The sequence below is a fragment of the Haliaeetus leucocephalus genome, unplaced genomic scaffold (assembly GCF_000737465.1).
Source record: "Haliaeetus leucocephalus isolate CR32 unplaced genomic scaffold, Haliaeetus_leucocephalus-4.0 Scaffold188, whole genome shotgun sequence".
NCBI classification, from domain to species: domain Eukaryota; kingdom Metazoa; phylum Chordata; class Aves; order Accipitriformes; family Accipitridae; genus Haliaeetus; species Haliaeetus leucocephalus.
The window spans coordinates 1106764-1116452 of NW_010972624.1; the positions used below are offsets into that span (position 1 = coordinate 1106764).

The 9689-nt window shown below is 44.6% G+C and overlaps 1 protein-coding gene across 1 annotated transcript in view; it reads left to right on the plus strand.

Annotated features, from left to right (window-relative positions):
• LOC104830407 (chromosome unknown open reading frame, human C8orf33) overlaps positions 1 to 8013 on the plus strand; it is an 8590-nt gene extending 577 nt beyond the window's left edge. The window contains exons 2-8 of the mRNA XM_010565263.1: positions 3 to 87; positions 891 to 981; positions 2896 to 3033; positions 3221 to 3948; positions 5461 to 5551; positions 5667 to 5813; positions 5950 to 8013. Of these exons, the coding sequence (XP_010563565.1) occupies positions 3 to 87; positions 891 to 981; positions 2896 to 3033; positions 3221 to 3948; positions 5461 to 5551; positions 5667 to 5813; positions 5950 to 6146 (1477 nt within the window). The 3' untranslated portion in view covers positions 6147 to 8013. The remainder of the gene's footprint in view (positions 1 to 2; positions 88 to 890; positions 982 to 2895; positions 3034 to 3220; positions 3949 to 5460; positions 5552 to 5666; positions 5814 to 5949) is intronic.
• Positions 8014 to 9689: the final 1676 nt, after the last annotated feature.

A 9689-nucleotide genomic window follows, 5' to 3' on the forward strand; every position in this document is an offset into this window, starting at 1 on the left:
AGGCTGTTCCGTGACCGGAGGTGGGTGGTGGCAGAGGGGCCCGGTTTCCTCTCCGTGGCGGCGCGGAGACTGCCCAGCATGGAGCGGGTAAGAGCTTTGCTCGGCCCCCTCTCTGCCTTCTGTTCTGAGGTACCCCCTGCTCCGCCGGCCCTTTGCCGAGGCACCCGTCTCCCCGCAGCGTCCCCCGCTCCCGGCAGGTTTTCTTTAAAGGAGTTCCCTAGCACTTGTGCCTGCCTTTCCCAATTCCTGGTCACCTCGTTATTCTGCTAAGGCAAGAGGTTTTTTCACTTTCTGTCTTGTTCACAGGCAGACTTCTAAGCCTTACTTTCCACCTGCTTAGCAGGAGGCGGGCAGGGTTAAAATACAGCAAAGGTAGTCTTAAGGACTTGTGTTTAGCATAAAGATAAATTTTGTGTATTGCTCGAGCTGCGCTGGAGGGAAATTTCCTGCTGTGGAGACATATTATGCCATAGAATAAGCTTCAGGAAAAATGAGAAATCTTCCATTTGAGGCCTTTAAAAAGGGAAGATGAGAAGAAAAAAAAAAAACCAACCTGTGGGAAGTCCTTGCTTGCCAGGTGTGGGTGATTTACCGCTAGTAAGAGTAGCAGTTTCTAATTTTTGTAATGAAAAGGGCTCATTTGGTGCCCTTCAAATAGGCAATATGGCAGGGCATGTGTCCCACCCTGTGCTGTGTTGATTTATGGTATAAATGGGATTAGTTACAAAACACACCTCAAGCGTAAAGCCAGAAAAGGGGTTTATGACCTGCTAGTCTGATCTCCCATAAGAGGGAGAGGGCTTCAGAAAACTCAGTTTTGGAATCAATTTCACAGGTGAGAGATTTGTGCTTTTTTTAAACATTATGCCTTCCCCCGTCCCATGTCCAAGGCTCCCAAAGGCACATTCCAAGATGAGCTGGAGTGGTGCATTTCACAGCTGGAAGCAAACCTCCTTTGCGTCAACCCAACCCCAAAACAAGGTATGTTGCTTCTTCCACTGTCTGCAGCCATATTCCAACCTCAGTTCTGATTTAGTAGACCTGAACATTTTTGTGTTTCTTCTCTCCCATCTGTTTTCTAATCTTCTGTTATATGGGATTTGTTCTAAATACAAAACAACATAAAGCATTGAACCTTAAGAACTGTCTGTCTGGAAGCAGCTTTATCTTTCATTCCTGTGATGTTCATTCTCTCCCTGTTTTCTGTATTCTTTCTCATGCTCTCATTTTCCCATCTAATGGCTTGTGTTTGGTTCTGCTACAGCTCTGCTTTTGTTTTTCAATCTTAAGGAAATTCTGCATCAGTGTGTCTGGCCCTTAAACACCAGTAGGCTTATTTTTGTGAAGCTTGTTCTTCATTGTTCCTGTTCCAGGGAGAAATTACGTGAAAGATAAAATCCTATAAAATACTTTTCAGAAGATCACAGTTTGATGTAGTCAGTCCAACTTGTAAATATATGAAGACACTCATCCTGCTCCTACTGACGGCTAGTACTTAACATTTAGAGGAGGAGTGTGGCTACCTTTTGTAAGATGCCTAGATGAGTGTTCGCTTGTGCACCTGAGCATGTAGCAGTGATTAATGTGTGCCCACACACCATGCTTGAGCATCAGACAGTTTTCTTACACCTGTATCTTGTGCTCGGTACCTAGTGTCCAGCAGCAGCAGGGGAAGGCTGCTCCTCGAGGGGAGGCAGGAGCTGAGCACAGTGACAAGGCAAGCAGAGGCAATGACTTGGCCAGAAAAGGGCCCATTTGCACAGAACCTGACCAAGGAGAGCAGAACAGTACTGCTGATGGTAACCAGGCTCTGCCTGGAGTCCAGATCACCAGAGAAGTCTCTGGTGATGAGGCAGATCCAACCTCTAGCCAGGAATTCAAGGTCTGGATCAGTGAGGTACCTGGCTGCAGCAGTGCCATGCATGAGATCCTCAGCTTAAAATAACTCATAAGTGAGGGAGGGGAGAGATTCCCCTGAAACATTATCTAGCTCTTTCTTTCTAACAGCTCTTACTAGCGAGCAGGCCTTGAATGCAGCCAGCTAAACACCTTGAAGTAGGGGGAAATATGTGCTCAGGACCCTGACACCCAGGTGCTAGGAAGATATGTCCCACTTTTGTGGGTGGCTACAGCCCCACTGCAGCATTCTGCTTTGCGCTTGCATGCTGTTACTCTGTTCCTAGCATGGGACTCTCAGTGTTGGATCTGCAAGATACGCCTCATTTGGAGAGTTCCAGAGAGATGCACTGCAGCCAAGAGAGATGGGTTTGTGCCCATTCCAAAATACTAGCCTAGTACATCAAGCTTTTTTGTGGCTTGAAATGTGTGAGCCAAACACTAGGAGACTGTATCTCTGGAGTTCCCAAACTGAGGTCTTTGGGGACGGCTGTCGCAGAAGAACAGCTATGCTTTTTCGAGAATTTGCTCCGACCCAAAGAATTGGGATTACTATTGTGGTCAGGCCGGTTTGTATGAGAGTCAAGCAAGGGTCCTGCTTTTCAGGGTGTGCTCACTACTCGGTCAGATTTTTTCCAGTTTTCCAGAGAAGAGACACTGAGCTAGGCTCTTGGATTTGTCAGTTGCTTTGGGGGAAGGGTTGTTAAGCCCTCTGTAGCTTCTGTGCCATTAGTAGTGCACTTACTGCAGTGTAAGATTCTTACCGTATATAATAAGCAGTTAAGACTTTTTTTTTTTTTGAGAACATTTCATGGTATTTCAGCTTCTAGAAGCACTTGGAGTTTTCTTTCAATGGAATGCCAGTCATGGATTATTTGGAAGTTGTATGAACACAGAACATGTTCAGAGGAGACCCAGTCATCAGCATCCCACCCAGTAACGTTGTAAGGCCCAACATAACCTGTTTCTTGTCTCTCTTGGTCTTTTTCTTGAGTGCAGCAGAGGAGACACAGCACATTCTCAAGGTCCTGCGCTCCCGTGAGACTCCTTTTGTGAAGAAGCAACAAGCGATGAACGATGTGTTTGGGGATTATCATCTCAAGATGGCTGAGGATCAGAAGAGCATGAAGAAGGCAGGTGAGCTTGAACTGTCCCTTCAAGGGATGGTGATATTTCATCCTTTTCTGTAGATTTCTTACACTGCAGCTTTTGATTGGATCGCCACTCTGTGGCAGCACCTTACAGAGGGAGTTGCAGTAGCAGTGGCATCCCCATAGTAGGGAACTGGCGTATTGATAGAAATATTATTTTTTGTCTTTTCTAGACATGAAACCTGGTGATGTGGAAGTACAGCAAAGCAATGGGCAGGCTTCAGATGGTGTGGTATGTGGGAAACAATCTGACCAAATCTCTGAGGCAAAGCCAAAGTGGTTCATGACATCTGACAACAGCTTCCGATTTGATTTTACACTTTCTGAGATCGACCCAGAAGCAACTCATACACCTTTGGAAGCAGTCCCTAGTGTCAGTGGTGCTGAGCAGATACAAACCCATGTAAGAGCCACTGAGCAGGAGAACTGGAATGGAGCCTTGAGTTTTGCTGCCTCTGGACAAGAACCCAAGTTTGCTTTCAACTTTGCCATCCCAGGTGAAGACTGTCCTCTGGTTCATTTAGTTCCGGCAAGCCAACATATAGAGCGTACAGCAGATCACAAAGTGCTGGGTAATTCACTGCCTACTGAGTCAGCGGGTATGCCACAGATTTCAGCCTTGCAGGAGCCTGAGTTGACTCCAATTACAGATAGTGCACCCAAAGAGGATAGAAGCCATGTCACGTTAAAGATCCCCCGACCAGAGACTGCTCCTGGAGATGAGACAGTGACAGAGAAGTCAGCAGCAGATGGAGCTGCCCAAAAGAAGAAAAAGAAGAAGAAACAAAAAACATCTGTCAGTAAAAAGGAGAAAGAAGAAACTGAGATCAACAGGAAGGCAAAGGCAGAAGCTAATAGATGTCAAAATAAGGATAATTCCCACCAGGATGAGACCTGTCAGGTATTGATGTGATCTCATAATTTATAAACCCTTGAGCAAAAGAAAAACTTTATCTCTTTGCATAGTTTAACACTTAGTATACTGGCTTAAGATGAAAGCTGAAAGACAGGGATTGCTGCTTATTTCTTACAGCAGCTGTTTTCTTTCCCTGCTAGATGGTTGAGGAACGTAACTAGTGGAAAGGAAGTTAATGGTCCTTCACTGTCTGCTTCAGACTTGTGCCGAAACATTTCATGTTTAGACTTGACAGCTAATCCTGGCAAGCTGGGTGCCATGTTTTCTTAAAAAAATAAAAGTAAACAATGGAGGTAACAGTCCTCAGTCAGTGCCAAGTTGGTATCTGTGTGTGCTGAACCAGCCACTGTACCCCTGATTTGCATGTTACCAGGTAGGATGATTGCTCACGTAATGCAAATAGCAAAGCTGAGGCGCAGGGCTGCTACCTGGTGTAGCCAAGGCTGCAGCAGGGTCTGGTGCAAAGCTTAAGGGTGCTTCTGAGAGGGTTCCCACTGTAAGGCATGGCCCAGAAATCAACTGAAGTTGCAAGTTATGTGTAAACACACTATTAAGGCACACCCTGAGGTTTTCTGATGTTCTGCTAAGGTCCCAGTCTTCATTTTATTTTTCTTTCAAGCACTGCTGTAGTTATTATTAACAAACAATGCCAGCTGAGCAATACTGAAATACAAAATTACAAAAAACTTGCTTTTGTTAATATTCTACATGGAAGTTGCACTGAGTGTTCATCTGCCTCTTGAAGCATTCCATCCAAAGTGCTGCTTCACCAACAACCCTACCAGTAAACACTGCTGAGTACCAGAAAGTTAGAAAGATTTGAAGGTGATGTAAAGTCCTTCCATTGGAAGGACACTGTTGTAAGGAAAAGGAGACAGCATGAGGGCTTTTGTGTTTACGTGTACATAACAGTTAAGAATTGTTTCAGGCCCAGGGTGCAGCCCTGTTTCCCTCTCCCTTCCACTGCTCAGTTAGCCAGCTGGCTTTGCTTGGTGGGACTTGGCTTCTTCCATCTTCATGGGCTTCAGCTTCCTCATCCTCATGCATTTCTGGTTGAGCAAGCATAGAGGAGCTGAGACACCAAGACTTGGCTTCCAATTTTGTCCATTGTTTGCTTTTGATTTTGGGCAGGTTTGGGGTAGGGGGTTTTTGTTGTTAATGCTTACTCCTCCCATCTGTAAGTTGATTTCACAGCTTCTTTCAGAGGAAAGGCCCTGGACAGCTTTCCAGAAAACAGCATCATCTGAATGGCAGCCAAATATGAAATCCATCAAATAGAGGCAGTGAGTTGCTTCTCAACATTTGTCCAGTGCTTTAAGTTTATCCCATGAAAAACACTGCAGGGAAAGCATCATTAAGTCTATAAAGTGATCACCAGAACATGAAATATTGAATAGTCCTGACTTTATGCAGATACCTTTTTTCCTGTGTAGCAACTGCTGCTCTGATTTTTGGATGACTTGTCTCTTCATGCTCACTTTGCTCCCTGCTGCATAGCAGTCAGATGACCAGCTGTGGAAGGAGGTGGACTGGTGTGTAGAACAGCTGGAACTTGGCCTGAAGACACAGAAATCCACTCCAAAGCAGGGTAAGCATTCAAGTAAATGAGAGATCCCCTCTGTGGGAAGGGTTGGCAGGCATGCAGGGGCAGAGCCAGTGGGGGGTCTTAAACTGTGCATTGTTTGTCTTTTGCGCTGCTTTAGTCGAGGAGGCTCTCCGTGCCATCAAGACACTGCGCAATGACAAGGCTCCACTGGTGAAGAAGCGTCAGCTCATGAGAGCCATGTTTGGAGACTACAGGAAGAAGATGGAGGAGGAGCGGTGCAAAGAGCTGAAGCTCATGGAAATGGGTAGGAGAACTTTGCGTGGTGGGGGAAGAGAAGAAGAAAAGGCTTCACTCCTGCCCTTCATGTTGCTTTGCAGAGTGGGACCTCGCTATATGAGATGAGTAAACATCTCTTGTTGCTCTTTTCTCCCCTCTTTAAGCTGTGAAATCTGCCAGGATCGTGGAAGTGAAAGGAAGCATCCGCAACAAGAACTGCCGGTTCATCCGGAAGTGCTCAGGAGCTTGCAGGAAAAGCCAAGGTTCTGCAGGATCCCCTTTAGAGTCACCCAGGACACTTAACACAGGCTCATTCAAATTCACAACTTCCCAAGAAAAGTTTTGCTTTAATTTCTTGTAGGAAAGTCTTTTATACTAAAACTGTGGCTAAAAACTGTGCCAAATTTCCCATAAACTTAAGAACTGTGGAAAGATGCTGTGCAGTAGAAGATGTTTTGCAAGAATCTCTGTGTATTTCCTAAAGAAAGGTCCCTCTTTCAGAGTGCCTTATCTAGAGGTTTAAAACAGATGTGCCCAGTACTCATGTGACCCCAAGACTCAGTCTATATAGTCATCCTCTGTCCTCACACTGTAGAAAGGCACATTTGCAAAAGACCAGCACAGAGTCTGGAAGGATCTGGTTTTCTTCCTATAGACTTGACATTGACCTAAGAATCTGTCTTTTATACTAGGAGATTTTCCCATTCTCCTATTGCTTTTAAACAGAGCAGACCTTTTATAGCAGATAAGGCAGCGATGCATGCAGAAGGGAATGGTTTGTAATGAAGATCCAGCTTCTGTGAAGATCCAGCAGTGTAAGTATAATGGATAGTTGAATGCTTCCACTCCATATAAGTCTGTGTGAATACAGCTTCTGGTATCCAGAAAGCACTGGGCAGTGTGTGTCATCACTGCCATCTAGAGAGTATGAGTTCAGCATCTTGGAGGAAAATGAGTGAGAATCATCCTTGCTCATTCATCTCTTTTAATTGACAGGTATAGACTTAAAAGAGAACTGCAAATGCTGATTTAATCCAGCGCAGGGATGCAAGGACAGCTGTTTCCAGCCAGGGAAAGATTTTTGTTGCTGAAGCCAGGTTCTAGCCAGCTAGGAAGGATGTACAGTCAGTTCTTAAAAAAAGTTTACTTTATAAGTAGCCCAGTTACAACCACCAGTGACTTGGAGGATAAATCAGCTGCATGCCAAACCTTGGGTGGTGGTGAAATGAACTGTGAGAGCCCAAAGACTCTCTTGCATTTGATGTATATTAAATATTTGCTTTCTGAACAGTTGAGTGTGTGTCTCCAGTGTTTTGATACTGCTTCAGCCACTGAACCTATCTCCTATGTTCATGCAGAAAGTCTTCCCACTAAGCCTAAAAAAGCTGAAGGAACAGAAGTCCTTTAAAAGGAAACATGGTATCGGGTGTCCCTAGGGTGCAGTGCTTTCCTTCCTTTTTATAGTCCAGTCATCCTGTATGAGAAATGAGAAATGGGAGTGTAGGCAGATTCCAGGGTGTACTGAGAGCAGCTGAGAGATGGTGGAAAACATTTGCTGGGAAAGACTTCAAAAAACCTGATGTTGGCTACAAAAAAAGTTATTTTATTACTAAGCTCTGATGCAGTCAGTTGCATCTGCGGTGATATTTTTCTTGTTTTAAATATTTTAAAGAATGCCTGTGTAGGCATAAGGAGAAACTGAACCTGGGTAGCATACCTAATGAGGAGAAATATGCAGAGAAGACTTTAAGTCTTCTGGAAATCAGTAGGTTAGCAGATTATTCTTTTACTTGCCAAGGAGCACTGCTGTTACTTTGACTGTATGGAACGACACTAAACAGGGTTTTTTTGGATTTCCAGGATTTTATATGAAACTTACAAAAGCTGTGTTGCTGACAAACTTTTAGTGTTTTCATGCTATTTACTAAGATTAAAGAGCATCTTGTATGTGACCTTGGAACTACAGGTGTTTTCTTTCCTAGCTGGTTATGCAGCCTGTGTCTGGGAAATAGTTATTTCTTTCCTTGTCGTGTTTCAGGTAAAGCTAGAGTTGCTAAAACGTTATAAAATCCTGTGCTGTGGAAGGCTGCAGGAGTATTCTGGGAAGCATTCTTACATAATTGCCTCGTGCTTATACTATTCGTTAGGCATTCACAATTCAAATAAAGATACCAGTGAGGTGGACATTTGGTATAACCTAATCCAGCTGGTTTATCTCCGAAGAGGTCGGAAAGATGCATTCTAATACGTGAATGGCTCTTGTGGTTTTTCAGAGGTCTTCACATAATGCTGACCTGCAAAGCCAGCCCATATTCCTTTCACAGCACTTGGTTACTGGAGGACTCGGGAGGCAAATATTCATCAATACGATGAACTCATAGCCCTGAGTGTCATGCTTGACCTGTGGACTTGAGTGCAAGACCAGAGTTGGCTGGGTCAGTTCCACGAATTGGCTGTGTGATCTTGGACAAGGCATTTTTTGCCTTTCTGTGTCCACTCCCTGTTTTCATAGTCAAGGTGATGCCTCCTGCATTTTTGACAGACATGCCCAAGTTGCTTCATTAATGATTGTGTCTTGAAGAGGTAACTCTATAGTATTTTGCATCTGAAATTACAGCAGTCCTTACTTCGCTCCTAAGCTTTGCAATGTTTGAAGCATTATCATTTGTTTGAAAGGAAACAAGCAATGTTTTTGGAAGTTAGGAAATGCTGTTGCTGCTGCATCAGCCCATTCCCCTTTATAGGAGCCACAATGCAGTCTGAATGACGTTTTTGAAAAAATTATGTCCCCTTTCAGCATTTCTTTCTTTAGGATTTCAATGCTGTTTAGGGTTTCAGTGATGTCTCTTATTACAGCAGTGTCCGGTTTGGGTCAGGGCTTTGCTCTACTAGTTACTGTATATACATGTGGCTGGAGGTATGGTCCATGCCCTAAGGCATTAATGATGTACAACAGTGAGGGAGAAAGGAGATGTTCCCATCTGCTTGGAGTTCTCTGTTCCAGTGTTCTTGCATTAAGGAAATGTAGCTCAGTTTTGGTAGAAAATTGAGCTTAGTTCTGACCTGCCTGTGTCTTTCTGCATTTTCTCCTCAGCTTCGTGCCGTGCGTTTGAGATTGGTGCAAAAGGCGTGACTGGATTTGTAGTACCGTATCTCTCTGGTGACTGCCGGCCTAAATGTAGTGCAGCAGTGCCAGGCCTAGGCTTGTAGGCAGCAAACTGCTTACAAGATCTTGCAGCATGGTTGTGACCTCAGGAATAAGTTAAAAGTCAAGGCAAAAAGGGGATGTGAAGTACAACAGTGCCTCTAGAGCAAAACTTGCTTAATAGCATTGGTCTTGAAAAAGTAAAAGCTGAGGATCAACTTCTAAAGTGAGTAATGGCATGAGGGAATGCTATAACTTTTCTCAGACCATTCACTGTAGCAAAGCAGAGGAAAGGTCTCACTTTTGGGAACAAAGTGAAGAATTTTAGAGTTGTTTCTGTGGCAGAGTGAGCCCAAGAATGTTTCCACACAGAGGCAGCAGAAATCTGGGTGTGATCTCTGTTCCTTTTAGGCTTGGCACCCTCATCTGTAAAAAGATCCCCCTAGCAAAGGTTAGGAAATGCAATCCTGTTCCAGACAGAGCCTGTTTGGGCGGGGGGACAGCAGGCGATGGCCAGCCTCCCCCCTCACAGACTGGCCCTGTCCTGATAGCTGCTCGTCCCCTCTTGCATTTTGGCTGTTAACTTGGATGCTGGTCACTAATTGGTAAGTTCTTCCAATCCCTTCCCTTGGGCTTGGTCAGTGGAAATGCATTTATTGGTCCCTGGGCTGCCCATCTTCTGCTTTGAGTAATCAGGGGGCAGAGTCACTGAGGAACAGCCTACAAAGGATCTCCAAGGGATCCTCGCAAAGTTCAGCT